General features: G+C 48.0%; 1 protein-coding gene across 1 annotated transcript in view; it reads right to left on the bottom strand.

The window, feature by feature from the left end:
* Window positions 1-272: 272 nt before the first annotated feature.
* COL15A1 (collagen type XV alpha 1 chain) overlaps window positions 273-20,806 on the bottom strand; it is a 137,742-nt gene continuing 117,208 nt past the window's right edge. The window contains exons 33-42 of the mRNA XM_056857583.1: window positions 17,085-17,122; window positions 14,245-14,355; window positions 12,194-12,329; window positions 10,958-11,019; window positions 6,644-6,772; window positions 6,408-6,467; window positions 5,340-5,399; window positions 4,159-4,344; window positions 1,367-1,482; window positions 273-489 (exon numbers count right to left, since the gene is read on the bottom strand). Coding sequence (XP_056713561.1) covers window positions 273-489; window positions 1,367-1,482; window positions 4,159-4,344; window positions 5,340-5,399; window positions 6,408-6,467; window positions 6,644-6,772; window positions 10,958-11,019; window positions 12,194-12,329; window positions 14,245-14,355; window positions 17,085-17,122 — 1,115 coding nt within the window. The remainder of the gene's footprint in view (window positions 490-1,366; window positions 1,483-4,158; window positions 4,345-5,339; window positions 5,400-6,407; window positions 6,468-6,643; window positions 6,773-10,957; window positions 11,020-12,193; window positions 12,330-14,244; window positions 14,356-17,084; window positions 17,123-20,806) is intronic.

Below are 20,806 nucleotides of genomic sequence, written 5' to 3'. Positions count from 1 at the left end.
GGAGCAGCCCCACGTTTTCCACATGGTCATTCAGCCCTGCTGACTTCCCACGTAGCTTCCGCACAGGGTCAAAATGTTTTGAAAGAATGCCACCTTCTTGGAATACACTTCTGCACTGAGGTATGCGTTCTTTGGTTATTACCTTCTTGGTTAAGTGTGCAATTACAATACAATATTTACATCATTTCTTTCTTTTAAAAAATTACATTTCAGTGTCAACGTTTTTGTAATAAAATTTTAATTTACATGCAGTGGCGGGGGCAGGAAAGCTCTTATTTTCTTTGGATATCGGAGATATAACTGTTTTCAATGCACAGGACGATAAACCGGTTGCTGCAGCTGTAGGCTTTTTGATCCAAGAGCTTCCCGGACTTGAGTGGTGATGCTTGCCCCATGACCGCCAAGTCCGCTGTCCGCCAGGCTTCGCAGTAACTGCTGATCAGTCGTATTCCATTGGGACTCGAGCCATGCCAGACCACTTTCTGGGGCCTAAAAAGAAAGGTTGATTTTAATGATCAGCCTTGAAAGAACAGATTTAGCTGCACAGGTAGCACTTGGTGATCTATATCAGATACACTAACCACTCTCACTCACCTGAGGTACAGAAAAGCAGAACGATTGGTAGAGCTGCCTGAACCCGCCCCAGTAATAGAACTGGGTCCAGATGAAATTTCCCAGATCTTTCCTGCCTCTCCTCTCCTATTGGAGCCTACTTTCATTCCTTTATCCCTTAGAAGCTCCTTGATCCATTGATCTTGAGCAGCATAGTTTAAATCTATTGTTTGGGGGATATAAGGACTGAGATAAATTTTGCCACTGCCAGTGTAGCCTTGGGATCCCTATCAATAAAAAAGGCATTACATCAGACACAGAGGCTTTTCAGGTGTCCAGAGGAGACACAAATTCCACATCTCTGACAAATATTCAGTTTGGCCTTGAGGTGGGAAATACTTTTCATTTTGCAGTTCTGAAAGGATGCATGAATTGTCGTGTCCTGCCTCGCAACCCAAGACCTGTTTCTTACCTCTGGGTGCACTGGACAAACCTTCTGTCTCCTGCTGGATTCAGGGGGACTGAGAGAGCACTTAAAGTACTGGGCTAATATTTCCTGTAATGCAGATATGCAGTACCTGTAGCACCTTAAAGACCAACAAAATTTCTAGGGGATTAAGCTTTTGAGATTCAAAGCTCCCTTAGTCAGATATGTCTTTGCATCTGAAAAAAGGAGTTTTTGAAAGCTTACACCCTGGGAAATCTTGTCTGTCTAAGGTGCTGCTGGACTCAACTCTTGCTCTTCTATTGCAGACCAACACGGCTACCCACCTGAAATGACATAATACCTCAAATCACATGAATGTGAACTTACCAGGTGGGATTTGTCATGACGTCCCTACCATCAAAGGAGTATATGGGGATCTGGATGTCAAACTGTCCCCCGTTGCCTGAGAATATTGACTCCCAGTTATTGAACAGCACCTCTCCCTATTGGAAAGAAAGGAACCCACCTTTTAGAAATGAGTTTAATCCCGACAAAATGGAGGTGCAACTAGAGGTGCCTCTCTTGTTATGACGCGCCGTGGTGCTTTCATTCTGCTGCGCGTGGGCTTTTGGTTGGTGCCTGGCCCTCAGTTTGCCCATTTGAGTGGGACAAGGGTGAGGACCTTTTCCATCGTGGCTCCTGACCTGGTGGAATGCTTTATCTGAGAAGACTCATTCCCTATTGGACTTGTCTGCGTTTTGCAGGGCATGTAAGACAGAGTTATTGCACCAGGCGTTCCTCTAACGTAATGCTGGTGGACTCTACCATTGACACTGTTGATTTGTTATGCCAGTTACTAAACAGTTACAAGCTCTCTGTACATGCTCAGAGAGATTTTTCTTCATATTATAATAGTTAATATCTATAATGAAGAAGTCTGACCATAGATAGGAACTCAATAGATATGGTTAAATGAAGGAGCTATAAGATAAGGCCCTGACCTGGATAGCCCAGGCAAGCCAGATCTTGTCAGATCTCAAAAGCTAAGCAGGGTCAGCCCTGGTTAGTATTTGGATTGGAGACCACCAAAGAATACCAGAGTTACTATGCAGAGGCAAGCAATGGCAAAACCACCTCTGAATGTCTCTTGCCTTGGAAACCCTATGGCAGTGGTGGCGAACCTATGGCATGCGTGCCAGAGGTGGCACTCAGAGCCCTCTCTGTGGGCACGCAAGCTGTCGCCCCAGCACAGAGTTTGCCTGAGTTCATTCCCCCGGCTGAGGAGGCTGGGGACCAGCGGTGCCTTCCCGGCTCCTCCGGGAAGCACCGGCCTCCTTCCCAGTGCCTTCTCCGCAGTCGCCGGTTGCACGCTCCGGAAGTGAAGACAATGATGAGCCTTCTGCCAAGAACTGGAAGAGGTGGAGCCAGGACGGGGCTGGACCAGGAATGGGACACCTGGGCTGCCGTCTGCGGCGGGCTGGTTGGTGACTGCAGTGCAGGGGGTTGGCGGTGAGGGCTGAACGGGGGCCTGCCTGGCGTTTGTGCTGGAGCCAAGCCCTTCGCTTAGCTCAGGTTTCCACTCTGCTCGTTCATGCAACCGAAGGTGTCTCTGAGCGCGTGCAGAGGGCTGTCCCCACCATCAGCCCCCCCACATAACAGTCTTTTTAAATTCGCATGAACAGTTGGAAAAAGAACCAAACTGAAGGGGTGAGGGCTATGCTCCAGCTGCTTTCCTTCCCCCGCTCGGCCACCCATGCAGGGTTGCCAACCTCCAGGTAATGTTTATAAATATAATTTCCTCAGATTACACTATTGCTTCATAGTGCCTTTTCAATCAACAAAATTAAATGTACAGTTTTATATATACAACACAAGGCAAAATTCATAAAAAATCAAATTCAACAGAAATTAGCAATTGACTTGTGGTGTCTTTCTTTCATGAATTATGCATATATTGTCCATAAATGTCCTTGAGTCCAATTGGGTAGAACAGGATTCCGGTATCTTTGCCTGTTTCAGTATTTCTTCAGCTACCCTGAAGGACATATATTTATGACGTCTGGATCCTCTCTCAGAACGTCCCTTGTATCCTCAGCATTTGTTTGTAATATCAGAATGCTGGTAATCATAAATGAATTTTCATACACAGTGACTTGTGTGGTGTCAACCCGACAAGAATCCTTTCTTGTTTCCAGTCAATTAATTCCATACAGGCAGTATACTTAAATGCTTACTGCAATAATGAATGCCGGGTTGACACCACACAAGTCACTGTGTATGAAAATTCATTTATGATTACCAGCATTCTGATATTACAAACAAATGCTGAGGATACAAGGGACGTTCTGAGAGAGGATCCAGACGTCATAAATATATGTCCTTCAGGGTAGCTGAAGAAATATTGAAACAGGCAAAGATACCGGAATCCTGTTCTACCCAATTGGACTCAAGGACATTTATGGACAATATATGCATAATTCATGAAAGAAAGACACCACAAGTCAATTGCTAATTTCTGTTGAATTTGATTTTTTTATGAATTTTGCCTTGTGTTGTATATATAAAACTGTACATTTAATTTTGTTGATTGAAAAGGCACTATGAAGCAATAGTGTAATCTGAGGAAATTATATTTATAAACATTGATATAAGTGAATCATTAGCCTACATCTGTGATTTTTGAATACTACCAATTTACAGTTGAATTTACATTTTTTTGAATAAAACCTCCAGGTAATAGCAGGAGATTTGCTATTTCAGTTCACCTGGAGAAAATGGCTGCTTTGGCAATTGGACTCTATGGCATTGAAGTTCCTCCCCAAACCCCACCATCCTCAGGCTCCGCCCCAAAAACCTCCCACAGGTGGCAAAGAGGGACCTGGCAACCCCATGTGGACTTCTAGCTGTGTTGGCACTTTGCGATAAATAAGTGGGTTTTGGGTTGCAGTTTGGGCACTCGGTCTCTAAAAGGTTCGCCATCACTGCCCTATGGGGTCGCCATAAGATGGCTGTGACTTGATGGCAAAAAAAATGAAAAGAAAAAAAGGCAAGGGTCAACAACATCTGCATTTTACCTCTTCATTTCTCCAGGGCACACACGCCTGACATACTGAAACCGCATTTCCCCAGCGCACTGCACAGAATGAGTTTCAGAATGCAAAGCAAGCAGAGCTGTTTACCTTCAAATTAACTATCGGCAGATGATATCTGTCTGCTTTCCTGACGACAGTCAACAGGTCTTGCAGATGTGAAGACAGCAACGCTCTGTAGGTTGAGAGTAAACCGGCTGCCCGGGCTTGCTGAAAGCATTGGTAGTCGGCTCGCATGTCGCCAGAAAACGGGGTGTTCAAAGCCACCAGATGAAGCTGCAAACATAAAGGATGCAAACGTCTACATTGCTATGTGCAAAGAGATTTGGGAGTGAGGGGTTTAGGAATGAGGGAGGGAAGCCACAGACAGTGCTTGGCTAAGCTGCATTAATATGTGTGTGTGTGTGTGAAGGGGGAGGTTAGGCAGGCCAAGGGAAGTGTGGAAGGGGGAAAACTGGAAAGGAGATTGGATGAGGGAGTGGTACTAAGGCAGAAAGACCTGGGGAGGAGAACAGGTAAGTGTGGCTCCCAACAGCTGCAAAGATGCAGGAGAATTCTTTGAAGTCCCCACATTTCCCAGACAACTCTTTGGCTGCAGATCTCCAGTTTGTTTCCAGAGTTCTGATGTCTGCAGTTTAGCCTCTCTTTCTGTAAATAACATCCAAGTGCCCTTGAATAGAGCAGAGGCCAAAATAACTGGTGTAGCAGAGCCTTGCAAGTGAGAATATTTAGTCTAATGGATCAGTAATAATTATTTGCCACCAGGACAGACTGAAAGCGGCCTTAGGCTTTAGCAGAGCACAGGCCAGGCCACGGCACAAACTCACAATTTCTTAATGAAGTATAATAATAACAGGACTGCATATATGTCAAGGTTAATAAATGGCAACATGTCTACTTTTTCCATCACAGGCAAAATGCTAGCACTTAAAAAAAAATCCCTAGGTAACAAGGAAATTTTGCTCTTATTCTGTTAGGAATTATTATAGAATCATAGAGTTGGAAGGGACCACTATCCAGTGGTCCCTTCCAACTCTATGATTCATCTAGTCCAACCTCCTGCACAATGCAGAAATTTCACAACTACCCCCCCACACACACACCCAGTGACCCCTACGCCGTGCCCAAAAGATGGCCAAGATGCCCTCCCTCTCATGATCTGCCTAAGGTCATAGAATCAGCATGCTGACAGATGGCCATCTAGCCTCTGCAACCCTAGTTGCAGCACACAGAGCCTACATCACTCATAACAACACAAGTCTCCTACTTACGCTTGGCCTTCCGTGGTCAGGACCTGAAGCTGGAAACGGTGCTGGAAGGGGTTGAAATTCCTATTAGTTTAACACAGAACAAATTACAAAGGTTAAAATTAAGCATACAAACAGAGCAAACAATGGGTGAAGACAGCTGTAAGGTTTTAAGAGCACAAAAAAGGTTCTTGACACACACCCCAATATGAGCGGAATGTCACAAAATGTATTTAGGATGTGTCCCAGCTTTTTAATAAACAAATAGTACCTAATTCAGCTCATCATTCAAATAATAAATATATATAATTTAAACCAACAGAACCGAAACATCAGTAGCAAAAGACTAGTGCAGCAATAAGACCACAAAGCAGCCGAATAACAAAATCAGAATAGCGGGCCCCGACATCGAAAAGGCCCAATTTGGTGACCTGGGCTGGGAGCGGGGCCTGAGCCTGCTCTGCAGGCGGCGGGGTCAAGCAGGAGCATCAGGCTCAGCCCTGCTCCCCATAAGCACTAGGCCAGCAAATTCATGACTAACATTTGAAGAACAGATGCAAAGCCACAGGACAGTGTTTTGATGACGTCCCTAGTGCTGGTCAATAGGTGCCTTCCACTACTGTGTTTTTTTCACTGAAGCGGAACCATTCCTAGAACCTGCAGAACCACTTTTCTCTGTAGCTTACTCCCCATACCCCCACCAAAGAAACACATAGATATATTTATAGTGCTGGGGTGCAGCAATCGAACCAACTCACACCCTTTAAAATGTTATACCTGTCTTCACCCCAAGTGAGATTTCGGTCCTGTAAGGACAACAATTCCCTTGCTGAAATAACAATCAGATAGCTATCTCTACTATATATGCATGGGAGGGAAGGTGGCATGGTGTAGCCTGATCTCATCAGATCTCAGAAGCTAGGCAGGGTCAGAAGGAAAGTGGGGATTTGGCAAATAACACATTCACTGAGTCGTGTATTACTTCCTATCAATGACGGGAGGTAGGACGCTCCGGAAACCTAATACCCTGCTATTATGGGGCCAGTCAACATTCCCAACAGCCCTCAATGAGATGACTGCAGGCACACTTACTGGGCTGGAAATTGCTGGAGGCGGGGGGCTGTCAGCAGGGACGGGAATCAATTCACCAAGCTGGAAGACAGCAGAACATCAGACAGAAAGAAGAACAGAAATCAGGTGGTGTTATATGGAATGACACCCATTAAGGTTAACTGCAGCGCCAGCTCATTCCTGATGGAAAACAAAGCAGGCGACACATTTTTTTAAACGTAACGTGAGCTGCGTGGTCCCGAATTAACTATTATTACCTGCAGTTTTTTCCATCCCTCTTGAACACGGATGAAAACCTCACTGGTTTCGCTCAGGTAGATCAACGTGCCTTCTGACACTAGGTGAACTTTTTGCAGCATGCTGTCAACATTTCTAAGTGTTGTTACCTGTCACAGGGGAAAACAAAACCAGACAAGACATGGACCAAATACAAAGAATAGTGGATGGGAGACCACCAAAGGAGTGGTGGCAATGGCAAACTACCTCTGAACGTCTCTTGCCTTCCAAACCCTACAGGGTTGCCAATAACAGTTCATTCCTGAGAAGAATGCCTGCGCCAGTCTTTGGAGCCAACGCAGCTGAGCTGCCTCCTCCCGTCATTAAAAATCCGTGCAACCCTCATAAAGATAAAAAGGGGTGTTCCCGGCCTGAAAGGGCTTTGGATGCCGCCTAAAGGTGGCTCCTCCCCCAGTCTGGTGCCAGAACGTTTCCCGGGACGCCAGTGCGGCCTTTGGACGCTGCCAGAAGGCCCCGTTGGCGTCCTGGGGTGGCGCTGCCATGGCAGTGCCCCACAACTGGCATCCAGGCCTTCCGGCCAGTGTTCAGGCCACTAATGCCAGCGTTAGTTGCCCAGATGCCGGCAAAGGGGGCCCAGACGCCAGTGCGGCACCTTCCTGGCCTCCTAAGGGCTTTTGCCCTTAGATCTCAGGAATGCACTGTCTGTCTTTTTATTACTGCAGGAAAGCAGCCTAACCGTTAACATGGATGCGTGCCTCAGTGGTGGTAACATCGCACCAGCACAAACAGCAAAACAAACAGAAAGGAGGTTGGTAAGTGGATATGACAGCTGGTGGTCCATTACAAAATGCAGGTCATGTTCATTCAAAGACTAATAATTAATATTTACACTGTTCGCGCAGTCTGTTCTTTCACAAGCAACTGGCACATTTCAGTGTATCCAAGCGTATTTCTTGGAAACTGAAGTCCGCAACCATCATGGCAGAAAAATAGAACATTATTTGTCAACAGAGTCTGCAGTTGAGTAATATGCTTCTTTTTAAAAAGTTGTCTGTAGGAAAGGAAAATACCGTATTTTTCGCTCCATAGGACGCACCTGACCATAAGACGCACCTAGTTTTTAGAGGAGGAAAACAAGAAAAAATCTTGTTTTCCTCCTCTAAAAACTTGTCTTGTGGAGTGAATGCCGGCTGGGCCCGTGAGCGTCGGGACAGCGCAAGCCGGCGTTCTCCGCCCCGACGGCCAGCTGGGAGGCGGGCGGGGCCGCACAGAGCCAGCTGGGCGTCTGGGTGGGGAACCCCGGCTAGCGCAGTCCGGACGCGCACGTGCCCAGCCGGCTCTGTGCGCCCCCCCCCCCCGCCTCCCAGCTAGCCGTCAAGGCGGGGAATGCCGGCTTGCGCCGTCCCGACGCGCACGCGCCCAGCTGGCATTCGTTCCATAAGACGCACAGACATTTCCCCTCACTTTTGAGGAGGAAAAAAGTGATTCATGGAGCGAAAAATACGGTATATCTTTGTATTTATAAAGCAAGGCAAGGAATATTTGATCTTACAGTTCTTTGTAAGCTTTGGGGAAAGGGCAAATGGAGCTCTCCAAGAGAGCTGCTTAAATTATGTCTCTCATCTCTTCTTGCACAGTAGTCTGAGCTTGGAATCTCCTTCAGGAAAACAAAGCAGTCCCTCTATGGAGCCAGATCTCCCTGGAAAATACTGATCCAAATTACAAGAATTTACATGGAGGGTTTCCTTATGAAGAAACCAATGTTCTTGTAGCAGAGAAGAGTGAATCCTTGACTTCGCCATATCTTCAAAGTCAGTGTCAGTTTCACCAAACAAAGGTTTTGAATGATATGCTTTTTTAAAAGAATAAGCCATGCAGGAGATTTACTCCTTGGGTGGCCTCCCATGTAACTGCTTGCCTGAATGTGCTGGACCACATATGGGCTAATTTGAGTCATTTATGCATGGGTACTTAAACTCACATTTGCCCCCTATCTGACTCGGTTGTTCCCTGTAGTTCTGCACATATTTTCAGTAATAGAAATTACCTTGCTGCCAGCCCTCGCAATGTCCGGGTCTTCCCATTCCTCTGTTAACCCGACTCTTCCCTCTCCCCTGAGCTCAGCCCAGCTCAAAACTCTGTAAAAAAGGCAAAGCTTGGGCCACAGGAAGATTGGCATCTCTCACAGCCAATCACAAAGCAGGGTGTAAATAGGCGGGGATTCAAACACTTCCTGCTTCCTTGGGGCTCTTTCTTAGCAAAAGAAAGGCTTTTTAAATCCAAGGCTTGGATTCCCCCCACCCTTTCTTTCAGATTGCTCCAGTTTTTGTTTTTTTTCCTTAAAATGCTTTTTTATGCAGCCATTGTGTTTTGGGGTGGGGAATCTTCTCTCACAGTGAGCACTGCGAAGTAAGCCAATTACAAAGCAGCATTTAAAGGGGGGAACTTTATTTGAGCTTGGTGAGAGCGTGGTGCAGAGATTCCCAACTGGAAAGTGTGGGTCCAGCCAGCAACGAAACTCAGGTAAAACTCCCATGCATAAATGACCTTGGATGGTCCAGGTAGCCTGATCTCGTCAGATCTCATAAGCTAAGCAGGGTGGGTCCTGGTTAGTACTTGGATGGGAGACCACCATGGAGGTCCAGGATCGTTCTGCGGAGGCCGACAATGGCAAACCACCTCTGAACGTCTCTTGCCTTGAAAACCCCACCAGGGGTTGCCATAAATCAGCTGTGACTTGACAGCACTTTCTACCACCACATGTGGGCTATGCTGGGAAGGAATCACATGGAGGAGCTGATTCTGTGATCGGGTGCCTCTCCGCAGCTACTCTGTAGGTATAGCCAGCCCAATTTGCATGATCTCAGCAGTCTTTTTCCCCCCAGTTGTTGAAAACACTATTATACAGATCCTGTGTGAAGGCCCTGCTGCTCGACTGTAGGTCTCACAGTCTACCAAAAACCCTAAGAAGCCCTGCAGATAACCATGTGGAAGCCCAGAACATCTGAAACTGGGCCATATGCATGGCTAGCATTTCCAGCTATGTTTTGTATTCACTCAAGACAACCTTGGGTCCTTTCTGAAAACAAAAGACATCTGGGGTACAAAAAAAACCCCTAGAAATATCCTGATTTTGACTATTGGGGTGCTTTTTACCTCAGTCCATTAATTGAACTGGGCTACATTAATACCCATGAGATTTTTACAGAAAAAAACAAACTCAGGGAAGCACTTTAAGTGCCATGGAGAGATCTAGCCCCTTCTGACAACCTGGAGAACATTTACCTCACTGTAGAGTCATATGTTACTGGGGATAGAAAAATACCTCAAGATACAAAGAACAACAGATATTATTAATTTTAGATGTTTTACTTTCAAATTCATCAAGATTTTAGTCCAATAGCGCCTTAGGGACCAACAAGATTTTCAGGGTATGAGCTTTTGAGAAACAAAGCTCCCCTCATCAGATTCAAATTCATGAAAGTTTGTGCTAGTTTTCTAATATCTTAGGCTCAAAATACAATTTTTTGTTTTTCAAATGAAAAAAAGTACAGCTTTATAAAAAACAGAATAGGTATGAGTTATTCAATATGCAAAAGGGAATGGGTGAATCTATTAAAAAGTAACACTCTTACCTCAGTGGTTCCCAAAATGGGCAGTACCACCAGTTGAAGGGGGCCACCTCTAGCGCTACCCTGCGGCCCTCTTGCCTCTTAGAGCCCCCCTAGGTAATCCCAACGCCCCTTGGTGGGCCCCTTCAACTGTGTTGTTCACTAATTTACAATAGATCAAGCTATGGAACCATGCTGGCAAATTTGGTGGAAACTATCCGAATTATTTTCTAGACTTTGAAGAGCTGGTACCACTGGTCAAGTTCATCGGTTTTGTTGAATACATTTCAAGTAAAAAGTTTTAATTTGATTTTGAATAGATGTGCAATTAATTGTTACTATTTTGAAATTTTATTGTTATTATCTTCTTTAGTGAGTCATGCAAACCCCTATTTTGAATAATGCTTTTTATAGGATAGGGTAGGGGGCACTGGGGTTGAGTTTGTGGAACCAAGGGATGGTGGCTCGAGAAGTTTTGGAACCACTGCTCTATCTGATGCTAAAATGCATTTCAGGCCAAGGTTGTATCAGTACTGTGAATACACAACAGCTTCTGCCATTAATTTTTTACTCCAAGACACAGTTGGAATTTGGCTTGGAGCAGAATATACTGCAGAATACAATTAGTATATACTTTTTCATGTGTTTGCTGGAGAGTTTTAATATTTCCATTGTGCTTAGAGGGAGTTTTAGCAAGCTTTTAAGAGCCAGGTCTAACCTTACCAAGTTCCTGCTCCCTGGTAATCCTGGTTCTCCAGGAGGTCCGGGTGGTCCTGGGAGAGCAGCTGCATAAAGAAAACATAAAACCTGGTATTAGGGTTGCCAACCTCCAGGTACTAGCTGGAGATCTCCTGCTATTACAACGGATCTCCAGCCAATAGAGATCAGATCACCTGGAGAAAATGGCCACTTTGACAATTGGACTCTAGGGCATTGAAGTCCCTCCCCTCCCCAAAACGCGTCCTCCTCAGGCTCCACCCCAAAAACCTCCCGCCAGTGGCAAAGAGGGACCTGGCAACCCTACCTGGTATACAGAGATGCTGTAGAACATGGGTCCCCAATGTAGCACCCATGGGCTCCATGGCACCCCCTCCCACACCTTTCCTGGTGCCCACCAAGTGTTTTTAGAAAGTGGGCAGGGCCAGGTGGGGCTCTTGCCCAGCAGGGCTTCTGATTGGCCACTGGAGATCTGATTGGCTATGCAGATTGAAAGGCATCCTGTTAAACACAGCTATGCATAATTTAGCTACCCGACATTTTGTGGTTGGCTCTGCCTCCTGTAGTAGTCATTATGTCACTGTTCACCACCCTGTGTCAGAACTCCAAAGTTGCCTGCAGGCTCAAAAAGGCTGGGGACCCCTGCAGTAGAAGATGCGATCTATGGGGATGTTCCTCACAAGACACAGAGTTAGCATTTCCCAGTGGTTCGTAACATTTAGAATGTGCGCTGTATTCCTTCAACAATTTCATCTTGGGATCTTATCTCCTGCCCTTGTGCAAACTGATTTGCATTAAGCTTAAAAGTAGGGCAGGAGGTATTGACGCTAGAGTCCTCTGGGAGAATAACAGCTATGAACATGTGCAGCAGACAGAAGAAGAAGAAGGAGAAGGAGGAGAAGGAGAAGAGTTGGTTTTTAAATGCTGACTTTTTATATGCTGACCACTTTAAGAAAAATCAAACCGGCTTACAATCACCTTCCCTTCCCCTCCCCACAACAGACACCCTGTGAGTTAGGTGTCTGAGAGAGCTCTAAGAGAGCTATGATTAGCCCAAGGTCACCCAGCTAGCTTCGTGTGGAGGAGTGGGGAAACCAACCCAGTTCACCAGATTAGCCTCCACCACTCATATGGAGGAGTGGGGAATCAAACCCCTGTTCTCCAGATCAGACTCCACCGCTCCAAACCACTGCTCTTACCCACTACACCACGCACCAGAAAGAAGATATAATATAAGCAAACCTGAACCATAGATTGTAGAGGGGCCCGGTGGCCCAGGAGGTCCTGGTGGTCCTGGAGGTCCAACTGGCCCAAACCCTGGAGGCCCAGGTAGGCCAGGTACTCCTGGAGGACCTCTAACTGTCTCTCCTTTTGGCCCCTGTCCAAATGCAAAACACAAAGTTTTTGGTTTAAAAAAAGGATATTCAACTAAACATTGTAGATGCAGCAGCCCAACGAATATTGTTGAGATGTTGTGGGGTCCTCTCCCAACTACAGTCTTTCAGAGTAGGCATTAAACACCAACATCCATAAAGGTAAAACACTGTCAGTGACTCATAGAAAAGAAAGCTTTAATATTTACATAATTTTAAAAAAGTAATGTTAGATAAGAACTAAGAGGCGGGGCTATAAAACAGGAGTGGCTAATGTGCACACTATTAAGCAGTTTGGAAAGAGGGTCAGGTATATAGATCAAATGTTTTCAGATATGAACCAGTTCTCATTGAAGCCTTGAATCTGTGCCCAGGCTGTACCACTTATTATTCCTCTATTTACTTCATTTACGTCCTGCCTTTCTCCCCAAAGCAGCTTACATTGTTCACCTCTCCTCCGTTTTTTCCTCACAACAACCCTGTGAAGTAAATGAGACTGAGAGGCCCGAGCCACCCAGCCAGCTTCCGTGGCAGAGTAGGGATTTGAACCTGGGTCTCCCAGATCCTAGTCTGTCACTCTAACCACTACACCATGCTGGCTCACTGGCTCACATTTCAGACTGCGGCTCACATACTCTGAATACTATTATTTTAAAAATCCTCTCTTACATAGGAAACTAGATATCAGGGAGAATGGATCGATCCTTGGTTTCCCTCCAACAGGCTAACCTTGTATATATACAGACATTTTGTATGAAAGAGATTACCACAGAGAATTAGTTCACGGTTGCAGAAAACGAGCTCCTCTGTGTGGACAATAATGGTTATAAGTACATTAGAGATGAACCCATTTCCTGTGTTCCATTTCTTTATTGTCCCATGTTTTAGTTCTGCCCTGTGTTCTAGTCTTCCTGAATCATGATTTAAGCACGAGATTTTAAAAATTATTTCCAGAATTAGCATCTGAAGTTTGCCTCTGTTTTCATTTCCTTCGGATCCCCGGTTCCTTTCCCTCCTTCTCTGTGATTGATGTGGAATGTGCATTGATAAAACTCTCCAAAAAGAAATCTTGATGTGGCTTTGACATGTGTAACATATTGGCATGATGTAATTGATTTGTATGATGGAATCAAAATTCTTTTTGTGCAGTTTTATTGATGTGCACATGTGCTCTTGTTCATTAGTAAAACACAACACAAGAATAATCTTTACAATGTATATCCTGCCTTTTCTCCATCATGGTACTGGGCAGGGGGGGAGGTAGTTGTGAATTTCCTGCATTGTCCAGGGGGTTGGACTTGATGGCCCTGGTGGTCCCTTCCAACTCTATGATTCTATGATTCTATGTGCCTTCCAGCTATACCCAGAATTTTGTTAATGTGCACATATACATCAGTCATATAGCTGGTGGAAAAGCATAAAAAGGAACGGAAAAAAAATGGAAAGCTATGGCAAACAGCACGTTTGCAGTGTTCTGTACAAAACTTGAAAAGAAAAAAATATGGAACAATGGAAAATTCCTAACGTATCCGATCTGCTCTGGAAACAAGAAAAGGTCATTTGAAAACTCCCAAACTAGGAAATTTTTGGAAGCATCTTTAGTTTTAGCCAAACCAGTAAACCCTGCATTTGGAGAGCTTGTGAAATCATGTGCAGTCTGCTCCTACCACCTCGACACATTTTCTATCATGCCTAAGCAATAGACACTCACCTAAGTTTCTATGTAAATGCATCTGATCGTGTCACATCCTCATCTGTCACATTACAGAGAGGAGGAACATTATGAGCACTGAACCCTAAGCATGTGATTATTAAGGAAACAGAAGCAAGGGAAGGGTCAGGCCCGGCTAGGGACCCAACTAGAATATGAATTTAATAAATTCGACATTAGGCCATTTATAACAGAAAAGAAAACCTCACCACAGGTCCTGGTCTTCCAGGCAGCCCTGGAGGGCCTGTCATAAAAAATTCTCCACTAGGTTCTCCTTTTTCTCCCTTCAGGCCATTTTCTCCATTGTTTCCTTTTTCACCCTTAAAACAGGGAAGATACTTATTAACTTCACTGCATATTTCATTAGCACATGCATGATAGAGAAAAAGAGAGAAAGTGTATACATGAGGTATTTAGATAGAAGCATGTGCACATGTGCTAGGCTTGCCAGCTCTGGCTTGGGAAATTCCTGGAGATTTAGGGTAGAAACTGGGGAGGGTTTGGGGCCCCAGTGGCATACAATGCCATAGAGTCCACCCTCCAAAGCAGCCATTTGCTTCAGGGGAACTGCTGTCTGCACTCTGGAGATCACTTGTAATTCCAAGAGATTTCCAGGCCCCACCTGGAGGTTGGGAAGCCTAGCATGCACCCTAGGGTTGCCAGCCCCCAAGTGGAGCCTAGAGATGTCCTGCAATTACAACTGATCTCCAGATGACAGAGATCAGTTCCCCTGGTGAAAATGGCTGCTCTTGGAGGGTTACTCTATGGCAGTGATGGCGAACCTTTTAGAGACCGAGTGCCCAAACTGCAACCAAAAACCAGCTTATTTATCGCCGAGTGCCAATGCGGCAATTTAACCTGAATACCACCCCCAGAAGGGGCCCAGAGGGAGAGGCTAGGGTTGCCAAGTTCCTCTTCGCCATGAGTGGGAGGTTTTTGGGGTGGCGCCTGAGGAGGGCGGGGTTTGGGGAAGGACTTCAGTGCCATAGAATCCAATTGCCAAAGTGGCAATTTTTTCCAGGGGAACTGATCTCTATTGGTTGGAGATCACCTGTAATAGCAGATCTCCAGCTAGTACCTGGAGATTGGCAAATAGTTCCTTAGTGTTTTCTCTCTACATATCAAGACAAATGGAAAGGTGTTTGGAGGATAGCTTGTGGGCACTTCAAAGGTGGAATAGGACTGCACGCCCCTCCGCCCGCACAGACCCAGAGGGTGCCGGAGAAGCCGCTGGAGGGAAAGAAGGAAGGAAGGAAGGAAGGGAAGAAGGGAAGAAGGGAAGGGAGGGGGAAAGGGAAGGAAGGGAGGGAGAGAAAGAAAAAGAGAGAGAAAGGGAGAAAGAAATGGAGCAAGGGAGAGAAAGAAAAGGACAGAGGGAGACAGAAAAAGAGGTCATTTATGCATGGGAGGTTTTGCCTTGGATTTGCCACTCGGTGGGGCGCGGTGGGGGCGGCAGGCTTGTGAGAGGCGAGCAGGGTGGGGCAGAGGGCGCCTCCTCCGCACCCACCGGCCAGCCACGCCCCTCTGCCCGCACAGGCCCAGAGGGCGCTGGAGAAGCCACCGGCCATGCCGAGTGTGGGCGCTCGGCTTCTGTTCCCCGCTCTCCCACCTGCCTGGCTGGCTGCGCACGCTCCAGCGGCGGCAATGGCGGCAGCTTCTGTGGGAGAGTCCGGGGCCACCGCCAGTGATGTCGGAGGTTCCCAACCCCTGGGCTACAGCCTCCCCCATCCGGGGCGGGGCAGAGCCGGAAAGGCCAGCGGCTTGGAGGAACCGCGCGTGCCGGCAGAGAGGGCTACGCGTGCCGGAAGTGGCACGCGTGCCATAGGTTCGCCAACACGGCTCTATGGCATTATACCTCAAATCCTACCCTCCGCAGGCTCCACCCACAATATCTCCAGGAATTTCCCAACCTATAGCTGGCAACCCTAATTGTGCCACCAATACACAAACGACACAGCATTATCTATTGATCCATCCAGGCCTTTTTGTTGAGGAGGGAAGTTCTCTCCCTAGGATCAGCTTGCTAAAGCTCCACATCCTTTCTGTGTCTACCAGAACCACCCTTAAGTAGATCTATACCCTTCTATACCCACTGAAGTTAACAGGCATAGAAAAGTGAAATTCTGGCTAGGATAGCACTGACAGTTCCCTAAGAATACTGCTCAAGATTCACAGGCGCAAGACGAACAGCCATTTTGAGACTAAACGCAGGCTAGCCGAATCAGGACAAAAACAGGAGCAGTCAGCAGGGCTCTGGGGAAGCTTTGGGCCTAGTCCTGCCAGCTGGGTGCTCACTTCTTGGAGGACGGGTCTACCAGTGGCTAATAGCCATGGTGGCTAAAGGGAACCTCCACGTTCAGAGGCAGTACACCTCTGAACACCAGAGCAGGGAGGCCACACCTGGCGGCTTGCAGTAAAGCCCAAGAGGAGATGGGGTGAGAAATAACTGGAACAGGCACTGGGAATGGGACAAGCCAGACTGTCCCGTCTCCTCAGAGCCACACCTTGGTTGCTTAGCAGGTGCCAGGTATGCTTGCTAATTGCTTGGTGAAGGCAGGAAAAAGCCCGCCAATCCACTGGGCTGCCCACCGACCCTCAGCTGATCGACAGGCAAAAGAGGGCCAGGCGGAGGGGGAGGTGGGCAACGTGCGCTCGACCCATGCGACGCGCCAACTCTAGCTATCTCCGCAGAAACTCGATGGAAACCATAGAGTTTTGGCGAAGATTGCTAGAGCATCCGCGTCACTTCCGGGTAAACCCAGAAGTGGCGTTGACACATTGCGCCCCCCACCCCAGCCACACCTCCACAAGGCTCCTGCTGGTGGAGCAGAGGGGCCTGGCAACCTTAGTGCCAGGGCACCTTCTCTTGTCAAGGTGGCGACCCTGTGAAGTATCAGGGCAGCACATTGTGTGGCTAAGGTTATGGTGAAAATGCGTAAATCTCAATCAATATTTGCTTCTATCCATTAGACAGCAATTGCTTCTTGTACAAAGGGTTAAAGCAAACACCAAAGCAGACAGAATCCTGCTGCTTCCAGACAGTAATTACCGTGAAGTGGCTGGAATATGTTGATGGCAGAGGAGGACCTGGAAAGTAAATGGGGAAAAATTAGCTGCCATTTCAATTTCTTTTAAGTCCACAGCTATTTTTGAAGTTATAAATGAAAAGTGTTCATGACAACAGTTTTGACCTTTCCATGTGGCAGACCTAATTTTCCTCTTCTCTGTTAATATAGCTTTTAGCTAACATATCTACCATGCACAACGTCGATATATTAACGTAGAGATTTGGCCAAAGAGCCCTCCTTTCTTCCCTAAGGGCCCATTTTACCAGATACAACTTTCAAAAGTCAAAACATTTATCTGCATTTAAATTCCATTCCTAAGCACTGCTGCCTGCAAAACACGGAACCTGAACAGTCCTTTCCCAATACCATCTTCTGGGATTGCCAAGTCAGGACGGAGTGGAACCACCACAAAGAAACACCTTCTACTCACAAGACATGCAAAGGATCCAGATGGTTAGTACAGTTGAGGCTGCAGAGGTGCGAACATTTCCAAGGAAAACCAATAGTGTCATGGCCTGCAGTTCCTTTCCCAGTACAGACTGTTGGTCAGGCCAAACAAGGCAGTTTCCTGTCCAAGCCACAGACGGAAGCCAGAATGAAACGGATCTAGAAAATGTGCTCCATCCCAAAGTGCCCCAGAGCCGAGATGTCAAAATGGATGATTTTAAACGAGCTGGCAATTTCTTGAAACAAGGGGATAAAAGGAAGTCTTCTTCAGTAGAGGTCTACCTACATCCTTGGGGGTTGCCATCCTCCAGGTACTGGCTGGAGATCTCCTGCTATTACAACTGATCTCCAGCAGATAGAGATCAGTTCCCCTGGAGAAAATGGCTGCTTAGGCAATTGGACTCTATGTCAGGCATGGTCTGAGAAAGGAATGTTGTGGTTTCTCCAGGTGCTGGCCTTGGCCAGCTCTGTCTCCTGTAAACTGTGTTTACTGCTTTCTGTGGGAAAGCTGCTCCTAGCTCTCTGACAGCTCCGGGGAGGGGGGTTGCCATGGTATCCAGATCTACCCCGATTTGCCCTTTGCTCTACCATATATGCCCTGTACTGTACCCGTAGTTTTCACTAGTGTCCATCTGACTCCTGGCTTCTGCTACCTGTAGATTTTCCAATAAATCAACTTTCTTTGGACTGTCGGTCTACTGGTGGTGTTTATGGGATTATCACGGGACTAGAGCTTACATTTGGACACTAGTCCGATCCTATACTTTCATCCCTGGCTGGAGCCCTGGAGGGATCGCTGGGAGCTCGGGTAAGAGCTTTGGACACGTTCCCCGAGGAATCTAACCTTCTGCGTGCTATCCTTGCGGAGCCACAGCGGACTCAAGCAGAGTCCAACCGACTGACTGGGTTGGTTGTGGATCAGTGGCAGCGGCTGGTGGCAGCGGCCCCCTGGGAGACGCGGGGCGCTGACCTCCGCGCCCATAATGAACTTTGGTGGTTGGACGTCTTGCTGGAGGAGACCCGGTTGGTGCAAGAAGACGCAACTCTTTTAACCCAGCTGTTTGACGAAGTTGTGGTTCGCGGGGCGCAGCGAGAACCGGCGGTCCCAATCCGAGGGACCGTTTCCCCGTTCCCAATGGCAGGAGCTGGGAGCAGAGATATTCCGGATCTCAACCAGGGCAGCCGGGATGCGCAAAATGTAGCTGCCAGGTCAGTTTTGTCCCTTATGGATTTACCGCCAAACACGGCATCGGAGGAAGATGTGATTAAGGTGCTGCAACCAGAGTTTGGTTCTTCCTCCGTGGAGCTTGCCTGCAAGGTTTTACCGTTACTAGGTAATCATAAGGAAATCCAGTTGGTACTGGAGCAAGCAGCCGAGCTGCTGGTGGCAGCCTTGGCGGCGGCTCGGGCCACCGCAATGGAAGCGGCTCAGGCTCAGGCTGCTCAACAACGGGCGGTGGAGCAACTTTTGGCAGAGGCGACCGCAGCTCAGAAGAAGGCCGCCCTGGAGCGGATGGCCACAGCGGCCAGAGCGCGACCGAAAGGCGGGGGGGGGACTAGAATGGCCCTAGTTCTCCCCAGAACCCTATCCGCCCCGAGCTGTGGCCCGGCGGCAGCGGCTCACCTTCTCCTCTAACGTGCAGGATTATTTTGAGGATGTGGAGCCCGACGAAGAAGACTGAGATGACTGGAATACGAACCTCCGTGTTAGTCAAGCCCGACGGACTGGGGGGGGGGCTGAGGAGGAGATACATGTTTTGAAGTATCAAAACCGGGAACTGTTACAATGTATGGCCCAAATGCAGGACCAAATGGACGTGCTAGTGCGCGAGTACGGACGCTTGCATCAGGCCCAAACCGTACCCCCACCCGCACCGGCTCTGGTACCGCCACCACCTTCAGGGCAGCAGCCAGTTCTGGGTCAACAGCCGGTACCTGGGCAACCAATACCTGGGCAGCAGTCGATTCCTGGACAACCGCCACCACCAGTGCCCCCAGGACTGCCTGCCCAGCCAGGGGCCCCACTCCAACCGGTGGTACCGGTCGTACCTTGGCAGCAGCCCCGGCTACGAGTGACTTTCTACAGCTCCGCGGAAACGCTACCCTGTTTTCTACACCAAGTGGACAGCTATATGAGAGAACAGGGGAATGACTTCCCTACGGAAGATAGCCGGGTAAGGTTCGTCTCTTCTCTCCTGACTGGGAGGGCTGCAGAGTGGATGATCCTGCAGTTTGACACCCGGGCCCGATCCGTCCGCTCTCTCAATGAATTTATGTGAGTGTTAAGACGGCGTTTCGAGGACCCGTTCCAGGGGGAGAAGGCTAAGGCTGCCCTTCTACAACTCCGTCAAGGATCTTCTTCGGTCAGGGAGTTTGCTGATGAGTTTCAAAGACTTGCTAGTAAAATTGTCGATTGGATGGAGGCTACCCGGGTGCATTACTTTCGAGAAGCCTTGCACCCCGAGATTTTGAACTGGGCCTACATGCAACGGGATCCAGCCACCCTGGAGGAGTGGATCCTGCTGGCGGAGGAAGTTGAAAGCCGCCGCCAGTTCATTTCTCTTGCCCGACGTCGGGCCAAGGAGGGGGGAGGCCAGAAAAACCCTCCCAAGGCCGCTGCTCCTGCCCCGCGGAGACCGGCTCAACTCTCGCAAGACCGAGCGTCACGGTTTCAAAGGGGAGCCTGCCTCATTTGCGGTACCATGGGTCACTTCGCTGCAGCCTGCCCGCTGCGTTCGGAGCGGCCGGCTCCCACTCCCCGGCCGGAGGGGACGCCTTGCGGGAGAGGAAGCGCTCGGAGAAGAGGCGCCACGACGGATTGTAGCATCGCTCCAGGACGGAAAGTGCCCCCAGCCCTCCACATCGAAGAGACTGCTAACGAGTTTTTGCCAGCGGACCCGCCGGGGTCCCGGATTACAATTGCCCCGGGAGGGGACAGCTCTGCTTCCTCTGAGGAAGGAAACCACTGGGACCCCCCTGCACTGAACTTGGAAGTCTCCCCTAGATCAACCAAAAAACGGACTGGGTCTGCGGTGAATGGAGCGACACCACAGACCTCCGCAGATGCTTCTGCGACACCCAAAGCTCCCTTAATGGTGAGTGAGGTGGGAGAAACTGTATATGTGGATGTAGTATTGCAACATTATAGAAAGGGCCCCCAGTTACAAGTTAAAGCTTTAATAGACTCTGGATGTGCCCGCTCTTTGATCAATGAGGCCACTTTTCAGGCACTTAAAGTTAAGTCAGTGCCTTTACC

Source organism: Euleptes europaea, chromosome 11 (assembly GCF_029931775.1).
Source record: "Euleptes europaea isolate rEulEur1 chromosome 11, rEulEur1.hap1, whole genome shotgun sequence".
Classification (NCBI taxonomy): domain Eukaryota; kingdom Metazoa; phylum Chordata; class Lepidosauria; order Squamata; family Sphaerodactylidae; genus Euleptes; species Euleptes europaea.
The sequence above is the reverse complement of the archived record's forward strand: the minus strand, read 5'-3'. Positions and strand labels throughout refer to the sequence as shown.